The 17,835-nt window shown below is 62.1% G+C and overlaps 4 protein-coding genes across 6 annotated transcripts; 2 read left to right on the forward strand and 2 right to left on the reverse strand.

The window, feature by feature from the left end:
- Window positions 1-66: 66 nt before the first annotated feature.
- On the reverse strand, window positions 67-2,976 carry ZFPL1 (zinc finger protein like 1). Its single transcript, XM_058822447.1, is given in 9 exon segments — window positions 67-289; window positions 727-838; window positions 1,149-1,241; window positions 1,480-1,543; window positions 1,621-1,728; window positions 1,730-1,815; window positions 1,964-2,075; window positions 2,152-2,267; window positions 2,806-2,976. Coding segments are annotated over 8 exon segments (846 nt in total). The 5' UTR covers window positions 2,254-2,267; window positions 2,806-2,976; the 3' UTR covers window positions 67-120.
- Window positions 2,942-4,738, forward strand: LOC131570101 (uncharacterized). 3 transcript variants are annotated; one of them, XM_058822449.1, is made up of 5 exons: window positions 2,965-3,019; window positions 3,235-3,317; window positions 3,473-3,502; window positions 3,601-3,934; window positions 4,287-4,738. In XM_058822449.1, exons 1-4 carry the CDS (start codon window positions 2,971-2,973, stop codon window positions 3,898-3,900), a joined length of 462 nt encoding a protein of 153 aa, XP_058678432.1. In that variant the 5' UTR covers window positions 2,965-2,970; the 3' UTR covers window positions 3,901-3,934; window positions 4,287-4,738. The 3 variants fall into 3 exon arrangements, with proteins under 3 accessions (XP_058678431.1, XP_058678433.1, XP_058678432.1); XM_058822450.1 differs by lacking the exon at window positions 3,601-3,934 and having other exon boundaries at window positions 2,956-3,019; XM_058822448.1 differs by lacking the exons at window positions 3,235-3,317; window positions 3,473-3,502; window positions 3,601-3,934 and having other exon boundaries at window positions 2,942-3,019.
- A 245-nt stretch (window positions 4,739-4,983) lies between these two features.
- On the forward strand, window positions 4,984-9,395 carry LOC131570016 (delta(14)-sterol reductase TM7SF2-like). The gene is made up of 7 exons (XM_058822349.1): window positions 4,984-5,041; window positions 5,502-5,646; window positions 5,998-6,037; window positions 7,700-7,862; window positions 8,209-8,289; window positions 8,377-8,499; window positions 8,797-9,395. The coding sequence occupies exons 1-7, from the start codon at window positions 4,984-4,986 to the stop codon at window positions 8,949-8,951; spliced, it is 765 nt and encodes a 254-aa protein (XP_058678332.1). The 3' UTR covers window positions 8,952-9,395.
- ZNHIT2 (zinc finger HIT-type containing 2) lies at window positions 9,322-10,994 on the reverse strand. The gene has a single exon (XM_058822440.1). It carries the CDS (start codon window positions 10,992-10,994, stop codon window positions 9,810-9,812), a length of 1,185 nt encoding a protein of 394 aa, XP_058678423.1. The 3' UTR covers window positions 9,322-9,809.
- Between the last annotated feature and the right edge of the window lie 6,841 nt (window positions 10,995-17,835).

The raw sequence follows: 17,835 nt of genomic DNA on the forward strand, positions 1-17,835 counted from the left end.
CTGGGGAGGAACTGGTGCCCCCCAAGGACCACACGGATGCTTCTGCCTCCCCCTCCACAAAGGGGTGCCCTTTATTTGCCCCGCCCACCCGCGGAAGCCCCGCCCCCAGCGGGGGCGTGGTCAGTGCCCCACCCGCACGTGGGGGTTGTTGAGCGGCTCGAGGGCGGGGTCGGCATCGGCCACGCCCCTGGCCAGGCTGGCCAATAGGATCAGGAGCAGCGCGAAGGCCGCGGCCCCGCCCAGGCACAGGGCCAGCAGGGGGCGCTGCGAGAGCGCGCGGGGGCGGCACCTGCGGGGGGGGCACAGGGTGGGGGGGGGGCACAGAGGGACCCCTGAGAGATCCTCAGGGACCCCCAAAGGAACCCCCACATGGAACCCCAATTGGTGCACAATAGGACCCCCAGAGGGACCCCATGACCCCCCCCCAAGGGACCCCCCAATAGAACCCCAATTGGTGCCCAATGGGACCCCCAGAGGAACCCCATGATCCCCCCCCACCCAAGGGACCCCCAAATGGAACCCCAGGGGTGCCCAAAGGGACCCCATGACATCCCCAGAGGACCCTGAATGACCCCCCAAAGTGCCCCCCAGAAGGATTCCATGACCTCCCCTAAAGTGACCGCAATTGACCCCCACAAAGGGACCCCCAGCCCCCCCAGGGGAGCCCCAAACCCCAGCCGGGAAGCCCCCAGACCCACCCCAGCCCCAGGGCAGCCCCAGACCCACCTGAACCCCGGGGGCAGCCACGCCCGGGGTTTCCTCCGGTATTTTTTCTCCTCCTCGTGGTCGGGGGGGCTCCAGAGCTCGCGACCCCCCAGGGGCTTGCGGGGGGCGGAGCCTGGGTGGAGAGGGCGGAGCGACCCTAAAGCCCCGCCCCCACAATGCCCAGCGTGGGGGGGTCCCAGCCCCAGCGGACCCTTCAGTCCTTGCAGCCCCCAGACTCACCCAGCTCCCCCCAAAGCCCCCAGACTCACCCAGCCCCTCCTGAAGCCCCCAGACCCACCCAGCCCCTCCTGAAGCCCCCAGACTCACCCAGCTCCCCCCGAAGCCCCCAGACCCACCCAGCCCCTCCTGAAGCCCCCAGACTCACCCAGCTCCCCCCGAAGCCCCCAGACCCACCCATCCCCTCCTGAAGCCCCCAGACTCACCCACGTGCAGCATCGGGGTCTCCCCTCCCCCCATGTGCACCACGGCGTGGGGGCTGGGGGAGCTCGGGGGGGGCTCCGGGGGAGTCACGGGGGCTGTGGGGGCAGAATTGGAGTTGGGGGCTGCCCAGGGGAGTCTCTGGGGTGGTGTTGAGGGTCCTGGAGTGGTTTTGGGGGGTCCCTGGGGTGTTTTGGGGTCCCAGGGTGGTTTTTGGGGGCCCCTGGGGTGTTTTGGGGACTTGGGGGCTGTTCCTGGGGGTGTTTTTGGGGTCCCAGGGGGTGGTTTTGGGGGTCCAGGGGCTGTTCTTGGGGTGGTTTTGGGGTCTCCCCTCACCGTCCCAGCCCCTGTCTGGCTCCGGGCACGTCTCAGGCTCCGGCGGCGTCTCCGAGTCCTCAATCTGGGGGGAGATTGGGGGTGTCAAGGGGGTCTCTGTGGGGGTCTGGGGGCTCACTGGGGTCTCTCTGGGTCACTCACCAATGGCAGTCCCAGCCCGGGCCGGGCCCAGGCCGCCGTCCGGAGCCGCGCCCGCAGCGCCTCGGCCACGGGGCCCTGCAGGTTGGGGGGGGGGAACAGCGCCCCCCCCGCACTGGGGGCAGCGGTGCCCGGCGGGGGCCGTGCGGGGGGGCAGCGCCCGAGCCCACCCCGACAGGCAGGGCCAGTGGAACACGTCTGGGGGGAAAATGGGGGGTCAGGAGACACCCAGGAACCCCCTGGAATGCCCCCAGGTCACTCCCAGCCTTCCCTGGAGCCCCCCCAGGCCCCCAGACCCTCCCAGACCCCCCCAGACCACCCCAAATCCCCTCAATTCTGCACCCACCGTAGCAGAGCAGGCGCACGGTGTCCCTGTCCCCCAGCGGCGCCTGGCACAGCGGGCACTGCGGGCTGTAGTCGCTGTCCTGCAGCCACTGCAGGTACGAGCGCACGATGCACTGCGGGGACAGGGGGTGTCAGCGCCGATGAGCCCCCCCGGAGCTCCCCGGGACCCCCCGGAGCCCCCAGCCCCACCTTGGGGTGGGCGCTGACCAGGCAGCTCTCGCAGACGTTGACGCGGTGCTCGAAGCAGAAGAGCGTTGTGACGCGGCGCTTGGGGCACTTGCACAGCCCCATGGCGGCCTGGGGGGCTGCAAATGAAATGGGGGGTCCTGGGGGGCTGGAAATGGGGGGGTCCTGGGGAAGAGTGGTGATGCAGCGCTTGGGGCACTCGCACAGCCCCATGGCGGCCTGAGGGGAAATGGGGGGGTCTGGGAGGCTGAAGGGGTCCTGGGGGGCTGGGGAGGCCTGAATTGGGGGGGGGGAGGGAACGGTCTCGGGGGGCTGGGGCTTTCCTTGGCCACGAGAACATCCAGGACCCCTCCCCAGAAAAAGCCCCCGAGAAGCTCCTAGGACCCCTCCCCAGAAGGAGCCCCCCAGAATATCCAGGACCCCTCCCCAGAAGAAGATCCCAAGACCCCCCCGCAGGAGAAGCTCCCAGGACCCCTCTCGCCCTCTCCTGCTGCCCGAGACCCCTCAGGAAGTCCCGGGACTCCCCAGAGCCCCCCGCACACCAAGGGGACACCGCAAAGCCGCGCCCGGCGCTCCCCAGGATCCCCCAGCCCCTCCTGGAGCCCCTGGAGCCCCCCAGACCCCCCAAATTTCTCCCCCCCCCCACCCCCCACTCACACGTTCCTATGGCGACGCGCTGCCCCGCTGGCGCTTCCGGGTGCGTCGCGTCCTGGTGGCGTCACCGGCCGCCGCCGCGCGGCCACACCCAACATGGCCGCTCCCCGTGACTGCCTTGGCGCGCGGCGCGGGGAGATGACGCAACTTCCGGCGGTTCGAACCGCCATGGCGGGAGCTGGTGGCGGGCGGCGCTCGGCGGGGGCGACCCCGAGGGGTGAGGGGGTGTCCCGGGAGGGACTGGGGGGTCCCCGAGGGGTGAGGGGGGTCCTGGCGGGACTTGGGGGAGTCCCGAGGAGGGGTCTGAGGGAGGCCTGGGGGGGCTCCTGGGAGCGTCCGGGGGCTCTGGGGGATTTCTAGGAGGCTCGGGGGGCTTCTGGGGGTCGCGCCCCCCCCCTCACCCCCTCCCATCTCCCCCTCCCCAATTCGCAGTGACTCGGAGCAGCTCCCTGCGCTCGGTGGTCTCGGAGCCGCGGGGGGGCCGGAGCCCCCGGGACCCCCGGGACCGCAGCCCCGTGAGTGGGGGCCGGGGGGGCGCTGGGGGGGCACCAAGGGGGTGGGGGAGGGTCCTGGGGGGGTCTCGGAGCTGGGGAGGTTTTGGGGGGGTCCCAGGCCGGGTTTTGGGGGGGATGTCTCGGGGCAGCTCTCAGACCACTCCCGTCCCCCACAGGACTTTGAGCGACCCCGACGGAGCCCCCGGGTGAGTTGGGGGAGGGGTGGGGGGGGGGGTGAGGGGGCGTCCTGGTGATCCCAGGACCCCTCCCCACACTGACCCCCCTCTCTGCCCCTCCCCCACAGCTGCAGAGCCAGAAGGAGAACGGCCCCTCCCCCCCCTGCGCCCCCTCCCCCGTCTGTGCCGCCCCCTCCCCCTCCTGCGCCCCCTCCCCCCCGCCCTCCCCCCTCCCCTCCCCCCTCCCACGTGTCCGTCGCTCCTACAGCCGCCTGGAGGGGGGGGGCGGGGGGGTTCAGCCCGCGGGGGGGGCTCCCCCTGAGCCCCCTCCCTCTCAACGTGCCCCTCCCCCCCCCCGAGCCCCTTCCCCCCCCGCCCCCCCAGATCTCCCCCCTCGGCCTCCCCGGCATCGGCCCCGCCCCCCCTGAGCGCAGGAGGAAGAGGAAGGTGACGCCCATCGATGTGAGTGACACCCCGGGGCCCGCCCACACTGCTGGGACCCCCCCCAGGACCCCCAGGGACCCTCCTGGGACCCCCCCGGGACCCAACCCTAACCCAAGGACCCTTTCCATGCCACTGGGACCCCCAGGCACCCCCCCCAGGGACCCCCGCTGCCCCCTCGGACCCTCCTGATCCCCATTTCCCCCCACAGAGCCAACACTGCCCCAGACCCCCCCCCTTTTCTCCCCCTGACCCCCCCATTCCCCTCGCCATGCTGCTCCCGGCACCCCCGGGCCCCCTCAGCCCCACAGACCCCCACAGCCCCCCCCCACAGACCCCCCCTGACCCCCCATCTCCCCCTCATCCCCCCCAGGTGTCAGAGCTGGAGGCCTGGGCCGCCTCCATGAACGCACTCTTCGAGGAGGCCGAGCGCTTCCATCTGGTTGTGGAGTGACCCCAGACCCACTGAGACTCCCAGAGACCCTCGAGAACTCAAGAGACCCCCAGAGACACCTGGAGACCCCCAGAGACCTCTCAAGACTGCCAGAGGCCCCTGGAGACCCTCGAGAGCTCAAGAGACCCCCAGGAGATCCCCGGGAGAAGCCCCCAAGACCCCTGGAGACCTCCAAGGATACCTGGAGACCCCTGGAGACCCCCATGGACACCCCTGGAAAGCCGCAAGAGCTCAGGAGACACCTGGAGACCCTTATGGGACCCCTGGACTCCCCCCAGTGTGTGAGACCCCCCCCCCCCCCCCCCAGTGTGGGACCCTTCCCACATGTGAGGTGAAACCCCCCCGATTTTTGGGACCCCCTCGGGTACGCCCCCCGCCCCCGTTTGTTGTTTTTTCCTCAATAAATTCGGGTTTTCCCGCGGCCTCGCTGTGTAATGACGCAGTTTGCGACGTCACAGACCCGCAAAATTCGGTCACTGTCTCTTTAAGAGCAGGGGCGTGGCCGTGCTGGAGCCAATCACCGCGCGGTGTGGTGACATCACCTGCCGGAGGGGCGTAGTTCCTGCTAAGCCACGCCCTCGGGGCGCCCAGGACCCCCCAGGAAACCCCCCCGGCCATGGAGCCCCCCCGAGTGGCGCCCCCTCCCCCCGAGCTGGAGTTTGGGGGGCCCTGGGGTGAGGGGTGGCGGGGGGGGCACGACCGGGGCCCTTTTTGGGGGGGGGGGGGGAGGGGCGTCCTGAGCCCCCGGTCCCCTTCGGGGGGGGCGGGGTCCCTTTTTGGGTCTGGGCCCCCTCGGGGAGGGGTGGGGAGTGACCCCTGTCCATTTTTTGGGTGTGGGGTCACACCTGGGGGTCCCCAGGTGCCTTTTTTGGGGAGGGGGGTCTTGCCTGGTGGTTGAGGTCCCCATTTTGGGTCTGGGGTCCCCCTAATTTGGGTCTGGGGTCCAACCTATGGGTATCTTGGGTCTGGGGCACCTGTTTTGGGTCTGGGGTCTCACCTGTAGGTATTTTGACTCTGGAGTCCCCCTAATTTGGGTCTGGGGTCACACCTGGGGGTATCTTGGGTCTGGGGTCCCTGTTTTGGGTCTGGGGTCTCACCTGCGGGTGTTTTGGGTCTGGGGTCTCTCCCCCCCAGGCACGGGGGCTCTGTCGCTGCTCCTCCCTTTGGGGCTCGTGGGGGTCGTGAGTGCCACAGTGGGGGAGGGGCGGGGGGGGGCCTGGGGGGCCCCTTCCCCCCCCCTGGCCGCGCCCACCCCCCCCGCGCTGGCGCTGGTGCTGGCGTGGGTGGGGGCGCTTGGGATGGGGGCCCGGAGACCCCCGAGGGTGAGGGGGGTCGGGGGGTGTTTGGGGGGCTTCTGGGGAAACTTGGGGGTCTGGGAGGGATTTGGGGGGCACTGGGGCGGTTTGGGGGGATTTGGGGAGCCGGGATGGGGGATGTGGGTAAGTTTGGGGGGGGATGTGGGCAGGTTTGGGGGGGGATCTGGGCAGGTTTGGGGGGGGATCTGGGCAGGTTTGGGGGAGATTTGGGGGGTCACGGGGGGGGTTTGGGGGGTCTCGGGGGGGCTCAGGTGCTGTTGGGGGGCTCCGGGGGGTCCCATGGGGGTCTCAGGGTGACGCCGCTGTCCCCCCAGAGCCCCGGTGACCCCCCAGGACCCCTCCGGGACCTCGGCTGTGAGTGGGGGGCGCTCGGGGGGGTCTCTGGGGGGGCTTCGAGCTCCGGGCCCCTCGGGGGGGTCCTGGGGGGGTTCAGGGTCCGTTCAGGTCCTTTGGGGGGGGTTTGGGTGCGGGCGGGGGGCTCGGGGGCCCCCTCGTGGTCAAAGGGAGTCTCGGGGGTCGTGGCCCTCACTGGGGGGGTCCGCTTGGGGGTCTGGGGGAGGGTCCCGGGGGGGTCCCCGCGGGGGTCGCCCCCCTCACGGCCGCTGTCCCAGGGCTGCTGTTGCTGGGGGCGGCCCTGGGGGGGTCGCTGGCCCTGGGGGTCCCTCTGCCCCCCCTGTGCCCCCTCCTTCCCCCGCTGGCCGCGGCCGCCTCCAGCGTCGCCTTCGGCCTCGCCCTCCTCATCCTCGCGCGGCGGCGGCTGCGGGGCGGTGGCACCGGTGAGCGGGGGGGCGGGGGGAAAATGGGGGTCTGGGGGAGAAATTGGGGGTCTGGGGGCCGGGGGGGGAATGGGGGGGGGAATTGGGGTCCGTGGGGGGAGGTTGGGGGGCTGGGGGGGGAAATTGGGGTTTGGGGGGGAACTGGGGTCCTGGGGGGTAATTGGGGGCAGAATTGGGGTCTGGGGGATTTTGGGGGGTCCTGGGGGGGTCCCGGGGGTGCTGAGGCCGTGCCCCTCACCCCCCCCAGGACACCCCGTGTATGAATTCTTCGTGGGGGGAGGAGCGGGGACCCCCCTGGAGCCCCCCGAGAATCTGAGCTGGGAGCGGGTCGGGCTCTGCGCCTGGGTACGGGGGAAACTGGGCAAACTGGGCAAACTGGGGGGACTGGGGTAACTGGGAGGGACTGGGGGGGGGAATGGGGGGACCTGGGCAAACTGGGGGGAATGGGGAGGGAATGGGGGGGACTGGGAAGGACTGGGGGGGGAATTGGGGGAACTGGGAGGGACTGGGGGGGGAATGGGGGGAACTGGGCAAACTGGGGGGGCTGGGGGGTGGAACTGGGGAAACTGGGAGGGACTGGGAGGGAACTAGGGGAGAGACTGGGAGCACTGGGAGCAGAGCCCAGGAGATTAACGAGCTCTTCCCCCTCTGTCCCCCCCGTCCCCACCCGTGTCCCCAATGTGTCGCCCCAGTTCCTGGTGCTCTCCGCGGCCCTGGGGGAGCAGCAGCGCCTTTGGGGCTCCCCCTCGCTGCCCCTGGCGCTCGTGGCGGCCGCGCAGGGGGCGGCGGTGCTGCGGCGGCTCAGGGTGGGGGGGGCACATGGGGGGAGGGGGACACGGTGAGGGCAGTGGGGGTGAGCATGGGGTGGCACATGGGGGGGGCATATGGGGGCGGTGCTGTGGTGGTCAGGGTGGGGGGGGGCAGTGGGGAGGGGTCTGTGGGGTCTCCAGGGGGGTTTTGGGATGTGTTTGGGGGTAGGGGGTGTGTTTGGGGTGTGTTTGGGTATCCAGGAGATTTTTGGGTTTTTTTGGGATGTGTTTGGGGTGGGGGGGGTTGTGGGATACCCCTGGGGAATTTTTGGGGTGTTTTTGGGGGGGTTTTGGAGTGCCTTTGGGGTGGGGGGGGGGGTTATGGGGTGTGCTTGGGTCTCCAGAGGAATTTTGGGGTCCCCGGGGGAGTATTTTGGGGTGTATTTGTGGGTGGGGGGTCTGTGGGGGTCTCACCTCTCGCCTCTCCCCAGGAGCTGAGCGTGAATCCTGCCCCCGGCCCCGGGGGGTTCCTGGGGCTCTTTGGGGGTCTCGCCTGGGGCCCTTTCGGGGCTCCCCTCCCGGTGCTGCTGCTGCTGAGGAGACCCCAGCAGGGGCTGGGGGGCGCCGGGGGGGCGGCCTGTGGGGGGCTCTACGGTGGGCATGGGGGGCACTGGGGGGATTTTGGGGGAATTGGGGGCATTTGGGGGGCACTGGAAGAGATTTGGGGGGCACTGGGGAGATTTGGAAGGAATTGGGGGCAAGTGGGGGAATTGGAGGAGATTTGGGGGGAACTGGAAGAGATTTTGAGGGGAACTGGGGGGATTTGGGGTCAATGGGAACACCAGGGATTAATTGGGGATTATTTGGGGGAATTAGGGGTGTGGGCAGGATCGGGGTGGGGTGGGTTCAGGGGAACTGGGGGGCTTTGGGGGCGTCCCTGAGGAGCTTGGGGCAGTTTAGGGGGGCCCTGACATCCCCCTCCCCTCCCATTCCCCCCCAGCTCTGGGCTTGTGGATCTTCCATGGCGCCACCACCCAGAGAAGCCTCTTCAGCCGCGACCCCCGAGACCCCCGGGTGGCCGGTGAGAGCCCCCAGGGCCGGGACACCCAAACGGCCGCGGATCTCCAAATGCAGGACCCCCCAAATCCCTGTTCCACCCTCTCCCCAGGTCTCGCCACGGTTCCCACGGCCACGGGGCAGCTGCTGCTGGCCGGGGGCTGGTGGGGGCTCGTGCGACGCCCCGATGACCTCGGGGAGCTGCTGATGGCCTTGGGCTGGACCCTACCCTGCGGTGAGACCCCCAAAACCCCGTGTCCCTCCCAGATACCTGAGCCTCCCAAAACCCCGCCGGGGTGCCCCTCCTTCACTGGGGTCACCCCAAAACCCCGTGTCCCTTCCTCCCAGACACCTGAGCCCCCAAAGTCCTGTGTCCCCCCCAGATAGATGCATGAGCCCCCCAAAACCCCGTCTCTCTCTCCCAGATACCTGAGCCCCCCAGAACCCCGTGTGCCTCCCTGCCACACACCTGAGCCCCCAAAGCCCCGTGTCCCACCGTGTCCCCACCTCTGAGCCGCCCCTGTCCCCCCAGGTCTGTCCCCACCGCTGCTGCTGCTCCTGGCAGGGGCGGCGCTCCGGGAGCTCCGGGCTCTGCAGGGGGAGCGGCGGCAGCGGCGCCGCTTTGGGGGGGCCTGGGGGGGGCTGTGCCAGCGCGTGCCGCACCGCCTGCTGCCCCTGCTCTACTGAGGGCCCCCGAGACCCCCGGCATTGCCCACATTGCCCGTGGGAGCCCCCGGGATTGCCCACATTGCCTGTGGGACCCCCCAGGCCCCCCGGGATAGCGCACATTGCCTGTGGGACCCCCCGGGATCGCCCACATTGCCTGTGGGACCCCCAAGGCCCCCCTGGGACCCTCCTGGGCTCACCCACATTTCCTGTGGAACCCCCCAAGGCCCCCCCCATCTATTGAAGCACCTTTGGAACCTCCCCATCTCAACTCTCATGTGGTTGTTTCTATTTAATGTGGTTGTTTCTAATTAATGGCCAATCACAGTCCAGCTGTCCTGACTGTCTCGGTCAGTCACAAGCCTGTTATCATTCTTTTTCTATTCTTAGCCAGCCTTCTGATTAAATACTTTCTTCTATTCTTTTAGTAAAGTTTTAATGTAATATATATAATAAAATAACATATTGGCCCTTCTGAAACATGGAGTCAACGTTCTCATGTCTTCCCTCCCATCCTGAGACCCCAGCGAGCACCACCACCCCACACTCCCACTCCCCACCGTTTACTGGCGCTGCCGGGACCTCTCCCATCAACTGAGGGGCCCCCTGGGACCCCCCACACCCGCCGAGAGTGGGGACGTCCATCAGTCCTGTCCCTTAATGAGCAGCTTTTCTGGAAGTTCATTAATCCTGTTCCTTATGGAGCAACTTTCCCGGACAGTAATCAGTCCTCTCCCTTAACGAGCAGATTTCCCGGATGTTAATCAGTCCTGTGCCTTAAGGAGCAGCTTTCCAAGTCCCGGTTCTCTGGACGTTCATCAGTCCTGTCCCTTGACCAGCGGATTCTCTCTCGGGCCGTTTCCTTGCCGCCTGCCCATCTCAGTCCAGCTCCTCGATCAGCCGCCGACCCTGCACCCCCCTGTCAGCCGGGGGCGGCCGGGGACCCCCGAAACCCTCCTCAACCCCGTCCCTGACCAGCCAGGGTACCCGATCCTCCTGCCCCTCCCTGGGGGACGGCCGAGGCCCTCCCCAGACCTTCTCCAGCCCCTCCCTGATTTCGGCCACCGCCGCCTCCTCCGCGGCCACCTCGGCGTGAACCGCCCGCGCCTCCCGGGCGAGCTGGGCGAGCTCCTCGGGGGCGCCGCGGCTCCAGCTCAGCAGGAACCCGGCCTTCTTGCGCGCCGCTCGGAAGCGGCTCCGCTCGGGGGGCGGCAGCGCCCGCGCCCCCGCCTTCAGCAGCCGCCACAGGTGCCACAAAGCTGCCGCCACGTCGGCGCCGGGGTCGCGACTATCGCGACCCTCCAGCAGCTGCGCCACGGCCAGGAGCGCGCCGCTGTCGCCGAGCGGGCTCAGGGGCAGCCCCGCGGCGCGGGCGTCGCGCCGGGCGCTCAGCAGCGCCTCGGCCGTGCTGCCGAAGGGGCGGCGGGCGCGGAGCGCGGCCGAAGCGGCGATGGCGGCCGCGGGGAGCTCGGGCAGCAGCGTCTCGTCCCCGCCGTGCAGGCTCAGCGCGAAGGCGTAGCCGAACAGCGCGTTCGGCAGCTGGAACCGCACCAAGGGCGACGGGGCCGCGGCACGGAGGGCGCTCAGCGGCGGCACCGAGGCCGGGACGGGCGGCGCGGGGCCGGGCCGGCCTTCGCCGCCCTCCTCATCCTCCTCCTCGACCCCCGAGCCACCGCCGAGCTCCTCCACTGGCCCCCGCCCGCGCCACCACCAGGGCCGCCACTGCGGCAGCAGCGCCGCGGCCTCCCCGGAACTCAGCAGCTGCCGGAACCCGTCGCGCTCCGCCTCGCTCAGCTGCTCCCACAGCCCGCGGCCCACAGGCCGCGCTGGATCCCCGGGCTCGCGTAGTTCGCGCAGCCCGGGCGGCGCGGGGCCCCGGGGGGGAGAATCGCGCTCGGCGCGCAGCGCCTCAAGAACCTGGTCGCGGTAAAAGGCCTCGGCGCAGGGGCCGTGGGCGCGGTAGCAGCGCAGGGAGCAGAGGCGGCGGTGACAGCGCGGGCATGTATAGGACGCCGCGGAGGCGCTGCAGAACCTACACGAGCCGTCCGCCACCTCCGCCGCCATGGCGGCGTCTGAGGCCGGCGCGGGGGCCGGGCCCGCCGAGGCGATTGGCCAATCAGGGCTCGCAGTCTGGGTGTCCCCGTCCGTTCGTCGCCTTCCGCCGAGCTCCGCCGCTCGGGTTTTTCCGTCTCCGCCCTCTCCGCCATTCGGACATCTCCGGCAGCACTCGGCTCTTTTCGCCGCCCACCTCCGAACCAGACCCCTCTCGCTGTAACTAGTTAATTAACGCTCCCCCTTAATTAGCACCCTATGACAGAGCCTGCCAGGAGAGGAGTGGCCAGGACAGAGGGTGCTCTGGGTGCGAGATGAGGGGGAAGGATGAGCGGGATCCCCCAGGCAAAAATTTTTTACAATTGCAGGGGAAGGGCATTCCCCCTTAGTTTAAAAAAAACTTTTTTCATCATTGGAGAGATTTAAAGTGAGGAAAACCCCTCTTTTCCCAATACTTAAGGAGAATGAATTAAAGGGCAGAAACTATTTATTTACCATTGTATTAGTTTCAGTAGAGGTAACTGCTCCATTTCCTCTTGTTAAGGGGTTCACTAGAAGGAAGCTCTACCTTTTTCAGCATTTTAAGAGTTTAAAACCACATTTCAGAGCACTTTTTTCTGTGCAGTAGGACTAAGTATCTCAGAGAAGGGTGAGCCTAGCATGCACTTAATCCTTACACTACCTGGGAGGCTTTTATTTTTCTTATTTTTACTTATAATGTAGATAGCCAAAATTAGAGGTCCTAAGGAGACTTAGACTATTCATATCATTAGTATTCTTCTCCACCCAGTTTAATCACATGGGAAGTACTACTTAGTAGTCACTAAGAATAGGTATGTAAGTTAACAGCAAATTACCCAATTTATCTAGTTATGCTGCCTAAACAGAAAGTTTTATTTCTTACCAGTTTTCTTCACTTGTGCTCCAAGTAGCTGTTGTAAAAAAGAAAGTGCTGTTATTTTTCTCAAGAGTTTTTTTCTATAACAAGCCCTTCACTCCCCTTCAATTCAAGTCTGAGGGGCGAAACAGCGCCAGCTGCTCTGAGGGCTTTTATACCTGGTGAGAGTCGCCCCCTCCCTTTTCCCGGGTGCCATGGGAATGAGAGGCGGGCACAATCAGGGGTATATTAACCCCAGCCTTGGCTGAGGGGCTTCATTCCCTCTCTGGGATGTGCTGGGGTAAGAGCTCTACTCTCATTTCAGTGAAGAGGCTCTTTCAGCTTATCTCAGCTTCTTTTCAGCGGGTGTTTCTGGGCATCTAAAGAACAGAGGCTTTGAAGATTCTGTGAAGTAAACAGCATGGAATAGAAGGCGTATTTAGGTTCATGATTTTGGATTCTGTGTTTAGGGGTGGTAGAGTGCATTTGTAATTTCTGGTTTAGTTATTGTTTGGGTTTTTTTTGTTTTTTTTTTTTTTTTTTTTATTTTAGAAGGAGTGCAGCTTCCAGAGATTCCTGGTTGTGTCAAGTACCATGCTTTTTTCAACAGATTCATCATGTCACAAGAGGGATCTGCCCAGTGTCAAGGATGATGTTTGAGATTGAGGCTTCAGGTGAGTTGAGGATTGTGATTAGGAGAGGGAGGGTGAGCAGGTATGCAGGTATACAGTTAGGAATTATTGTGGGTGGGGGGAGGTTTGAAGGTAGCAGGGTGAAAAAGGATGTTTATTTGAGGAGCCCCCTAAGGCTTCTCAGAAGCCTAGCAGAGGCATTCCCATGTCCTACAGCACACAAGGTTATCTACTGCACTCATAGGAATGCCATTCAACTTTGCCTTTCTCTAACCCAGGTGTCACCCCTAATAAAGGCCACAGCCTTGTAATCAGGGTGAAGCTGGAGCCTGAAGGCGCCAGGCACACTCAGGAGAGGGCAAGTAGCTGCCTTGCTGGGATTTGGCCCACATAACTCTGGACTCACACTTTGGTTTTGGTTTTCTTTATTGTAGCTGACCCAGAAGCTCACAGGCCACCACGGGGCCCTCCAAGGCAAACTCATTTCAGGTGCAATGTGGATCCACATCACCGATCATCCAAAAGATAAGTTGGGGGCTATAGCTTGGAGATGGGATGATGAGAGAGTAGCAGGTTGGGAGTTCTTAGGCCAGATTTAAAAATGAGCAGAGGGAAAAGCAATCTTCTCCAAGGGCCTCTTAGGACAGCTAAAGGGAGAGGCTTTACTTTTGATGGCAGCTTTCAGGTGGGCCGTGCAGAACAGCTCTGGTTTGTGTCGTGTTGTCCGGTGTGCCGTGTTACCTGGTGTCTTTGGGGTCCCTTTTGCCTTCCCCCCTCAAACCCCTCACCACAAGCATGCTGTGTCGTGTTTCATGTCCCCCTGTTTGTCACGTTCTGTGTCACGGGTGCCTGCACACGTTTGTGCCGGAGCTGTTCTTCCCTGCCGCATGGCCTGCTGCAATAGGACAAGCCTGGGGAGTTGGAATTTGTAATGTGGGGTGTACTTGGGCTGTAGATGCTATTCCTAGGTTGGCATAAGGTGTTTGCAGCTTGTGAGTTGTCCTGGAGGTGTTTGACATATGTTCTAACTTTCTTTCAGGTGCAGATGCCTTGCATCCCTGGCAGAGGGTCAGGGTTAGGAGTAGGAGGTGCCGGGCCTTCTTAGGAGCACTGTGAGTAGCACACTGGTGGGGTTTTGGGTGATGTGGTGCCAAGATCAGGCACTGATGTTTAGTTTTCTCTATAATACAGCTGTCTGAGAGACACCAGCGCGGTGACAGCAGGACCTTCCCAGCTGACGAGGTGGCCTTTCTTTGCACCTGAGACCAGCATCCCCTGATGTCTGAGAGATAAGTAGAGGGCCATGACCCACAGAGGGGATGAAAGCGGAGTGCTGGTTTGGGAATTACTGGGAGGGGTTTTGGAGTCCCCTTGGAGATGGGGGTGTCCATGAAGTGGCCCCTTAGGCCCCGTAAAAGCCAAGTCTCACATTTGATCACAGTGCTGAGGTGTGCAGGAGGGCAGAGCAGTCCCGGTGTGTATCGTGTCACTTGTCTATTGTGCATTATGTGTTGCTTGTGTATCTCATGTCTTTTTCCTTAGCCCTTTGAGGGTCCTGTCAGAAACCCTGGCATCATTGGTAGCATCTGTCATCTCTGCATTCCTTGGCCTGGCACCCAGGCCATAGATGCAATTCTGATACCTGTCTGAGCTCCCCAGTCAAAAGTTCCCTGTTTAGAAGCATCCAGTCAGTTGTCTTTTCAGGTCTTGTTCTCAGCTGTATGGACAGCTATGCCCCACCAGGATCCATTATGGTGGATTAGGACTTTTTAATAATACGAAGTTAGGTAGAGGCTTCTGATTGTAGGATTCCTAGGCATCCATCTTTGTAGTTCTTGGAAGAAATAATTCAGTTTAGCATCCTCTTCCTCCAGGGTTCTGTGAGCCTCATCAGCTCACCATCGGTCTCAGCTCGGTCATCTTTTGCATTCTCTCAGTCCTTGCAGCTGTTTTCCTTGCTAAGAGATTTCTGTCTGTGTCTTGTGTCCTTTGTTTGTCACGTCTGGTCTGTTCTGTGTCACGGGTGTGTGCACACATTTGGGACGGGGCTGCTCTGCCCTGCCACATAGCCAGCTGCAATAGGAGAATCCCAGGGACTTGAAGTTTGTAATCTGGGGTGTACCTGGACTCTAGATGGGATTTGTAGATGGACACAGGATATCTGGAGCTCATCAGTTATCCTGCAACAGTGTGACTCTTGTCCTAACTTTTTTTTCAGATTCAGATGGATTAAATCTGTGCCAGAGGGCCCCATCCCAGGTGAGGGGATTCCCCCGAGCAGGTGAGGCCCCATTTGTCTCTGCAGCAGCAGTGTATGTGGTGACTCTGTTACAGCTCTGTTCTTTGTGTTTCTTTTTAGGAAGTCAATCTGGATGCCAGCAGTCAAGGTGAGCAGCGGAGAGAAGTGGTTGTTATTGCTCAGCTCTCAAGCACAACAATTTTTCAGCAGATTCATCATGTCACAAGAGGGATATGCCCAGTGTCAAGGATGATGTTTGAGATTGAGGCTTCAGGTGAGTTGAGGATGGTGCCTGGGAGAGGGAGGGTGAGCAGGTATCCAGTTTAGGAGTTCTTGGGAGGGGTTTTGAAGGCAGCAGGGTGAGAAAGGGTGTTTATTTGAGGGCCCCCCCACACAAGGCTTCTCAGAAGCCTAGCAGAGGCATTGCCATGTCTTAGAGCACACAAGGTCATCCACTGCACTCACAGGAATGCCATTTAACTTTGCCTTTCTCTAACCCAGGTGCCAGTCCTAATGAAGGCCACCGCCTTGGAATGGGGATCAAGCTGGAGCCTGAAGGAGCCATGCACGCTCAGGAGAGGGCAAGTAGCTGCCTTGGTGGGATTTGGCCCACATAACTCTGGACTCGCACTTTGGTTTTGGTTTTCTTTATTGTAGCTTTCCCAGAGGCTCACAGGCCATCACAGAGCCCTCCAAGGCAGACTCATTTCAGGTGCAACGTGGATTTCCCTCACCGATCATCTAAAAGATAAGTCGGGGGCCACAGCCTGGAGATGGCGGAGTAGCAGGTTGGGAGTTCTTGGGACAGATTCAAAAATGAGCAGAGGGGAAAGCAATCTTCTCCAAGGGCCTCTTAGGACTGCTAAAGGGAGAGGCTCTACCGTTGATGGCAGCTTTCAGGCGGGCAGTGCAGAACAGCTCCGGTCTGTGTCATGTTGTCCGGTGTGCTGTGTTCCCTAGTGTGTCTTTGGGGTCCCTTTTGCCTTCTCCCCTCGAGACCCTCACCACAAGCATGATGTGTCGTGTTTCATGTCCCCCCTGTTTGTCACGTTCTGTGTCACGGGTGCGTGCACACATTTGTGCTGGAGCTGTTCTGCCCTGCCGCATGGCCTGCTGCAATAGGACAAGCCTGGGGAGTTGAAATTTGCAATGTGAGCTGTACTTGGGCTCTAGATGCTGTTCCTAGATTGACATAAGGTGTTTGCAGCTTGTGAGTTATCCTGGTGGTGTTTGACATGTGTTCTAACTTTCTTTCAGGTGCAGATGCATTCCACGTGTGGCAGAGGGTCAGGGTCAGGAGGTGCCAGGCCTTCTTAGGAGCGCGGTGAGTAGCAGAGTGGTGGGGTTTTGGCCGATGCGATGCCAAGATCAGGCACTGATGTTTGGTTTTGTTTAATACAGCTGTCAGAGAGACCCCAGCCCCGGTGCCAGCAGGACCTTCCCAGGTGACAAGGTGGCCTTTGTTTGCACCTGACAGGGACCAGCATCCCCAGATGTCTGAGAGATAAGTAGAGGGCTGTGACCCACAGAGGGGATGAAGGCATGGTGCTTGTTTGGGAATTACTGGGAGGGGTTTTTGAGTTCAGTTTGGAGGGGGGAGTGTTCATTAAACGGCTCGTTAGGCCCCATGAAAGCCAAGTCTCACTTTTCATCACAGTGCTGAGGTGTGCAGGGCAGAGCAGTCCCCGTGTGCATCGTGTCACTTGTCTGTTGTGCATTGTGTGTTGTTTGTGTATCTCCTGTCTTTTACCTTAGGCCTTTGAGGGCCCTGTCAGTACCCCTGGCATCATTGGTAGCATCTGTGATCTCTGCATTCCCTGGTCTGGCACCCGGGCCACAGAACTTTTGACTTGGGAGCTCAGACAAGCATCAGACTCTCTTCTCTCTTTGGAAGCATCCAGTCAGACATCTTTTCAGGTCTTGTTCTGAGCTGTATGGACAGCTGTGCACCACCTGGATCCATTATGGTGGATTAGGACTTGCAATAATATGAGGTTAGGTGCAGCATTCTGACCGTAGGATTCTAGGCATCCACCTTTGCTGTTCCTGGAATAAATCATTCAGTTAGCATCTTCTTCCTTCAGGGTTCTCTGAGCCTCATCAGCTCACCATCGGTCTCGCCTCGGTCATCTCCTTTTGCATTCTCTCAGTCCTTGCAGCCATTTTCCTTGCCAAGAGATTTCTGTCTGTGTCTTGTGCCCATTGTTTGTCACGTCCTGTCCTGTGTCACGGGTGTCAGCACACATTTGGGATGGGGCTGCTCTGCCCTGCCCCATAGCCTGGTGCGATAGGAGAAGTCTAGGAGACTTGGAATGTGTAATGTGGGGTGTAGTTGGACTCTAGATGGGATTTGTAGATGGACACAGGATATCTGGAGCTCATCAGTTATCCTGCAACAGTGTGACACTTGTCCTAACTTTTTTTTTCAGATTCAGATGGATTAAATCTGTGCCAGAGGGCCCCATGTCAGGTGAGGGGATTTCCCTGAGCAGGTGCGGCCCCATTTGTCTCTGCAGCAGTAGTGTATGTGGTGACTGTGTTACAGCTCTGTTCTTTGTCTTTCTTTTTAGGAAGTCAATCTGGATGCCAGCAGTCAAGGTGAGCAGTAAAGTGGTTGTTATTGCTCAGCTCTCAAGAACAACAATTTCTCAGCAAATTGATCATGGCACAAGAGGGATCTGCCCAGTGTCAAGGATGATGTTTGAGATTGAGGCTTCAGGTGAGTTGAGGATTGTGACTGGGAGAGGGAGGGCGAGCAGATATCCAGTTAGGAGTTCTTGGGAGGGATTTTGCAGGCAGCAGGGTGAGAAAGGGTCTTTCTTTATTTATTTGAGGACCCCCGACACAAGGTTGTTCAGAAGCCTAGCAGAGGCATTCCCATGGCTTACAGCATACACGGTGATCCACTGCACTCACAGGAGTGCCATTTAACTTTGCCTTTCTGTAACCCAGGTGCCACTCCTAATGAAGGCCACAGCCTTGGAATCGGGATGAAGCTGGAGCCTGAAGGAACCAGGCACACTCAGGAGAGGGCAAGTAGCTGCCTTGGTGGGATTTGGCCCACATAACTCTGGACTCACACTTTGGTTTTGGTTTTCTTTATTG

Source organism: Ammospiza caudacuta, chromosome 32 (genome assembly GCF_027887145.1).
Source record: "Ammospiza caudacuta isolate bAmmCau1 chromosome 32, bAmmCau1.pri, whole genome shotgun sequence".
In the NCBI taxonomy this organism is placed as follows: domain Eukaryota; kingdom Metazoa; phylum Chordata; class Aves; order Passeriformes; family Passerellidae; genus Ammospiza; species Ammospiza caudacuta.

What these genes read in the sequence shown, in the direction of transcription:
- LOC131570101 (XM_058822448.1), top strand. Translation starts at nt 2,971, where the DNA reads ATGGCGGGAGCTGGTGGCGGGCGGCGCTCGGCGGGGGCGACCCCGAGG. An exon ending in GGCGGGGGCGACCCCGAGGG is followed by an intron (nt 3,020 to 4,286) that starts GTGAGGGGGTGT and finishes CATCCCCCCCAG; the next exon opens with GTGTCAGAGCTGGAGGCCTG.
- LOC131570016 (XM_058822349.1), top strand. Translation starts at nt 4,984, where the DNA reads ATGGAGCCCCCCCGAGTGGCGCCCCCTCCCCCCGAGCTGGAGTTTGGG. An exon ending in GGCCTGTGGGGGGCTCTACG is followed by an intron (nt 7,863 to 8,208) that starts GTGGGCATGGGG and finishes ATTCCCCCCCAG; the next exon opens with CTCTGGGCTTGTGGATCTTC. An exon ending in CCGAGACCCCCGGGTGGCCG is followed by an intron (nt 8,290 to 8,376) that starts GTGAGAGCCCCC and finishes CCCTCTCCCCAG; the next exon opens with GTCTCGCCACGGTTCCCACG.
- ZNHIT2 (XM_058822440.1), bottom strand. Translation starts at nt 10,994, where the DNA reads ATGGCGGCGGAGGTGGCGGACGGCTCGTGTAGGTTCTGCAGCGCCTCC.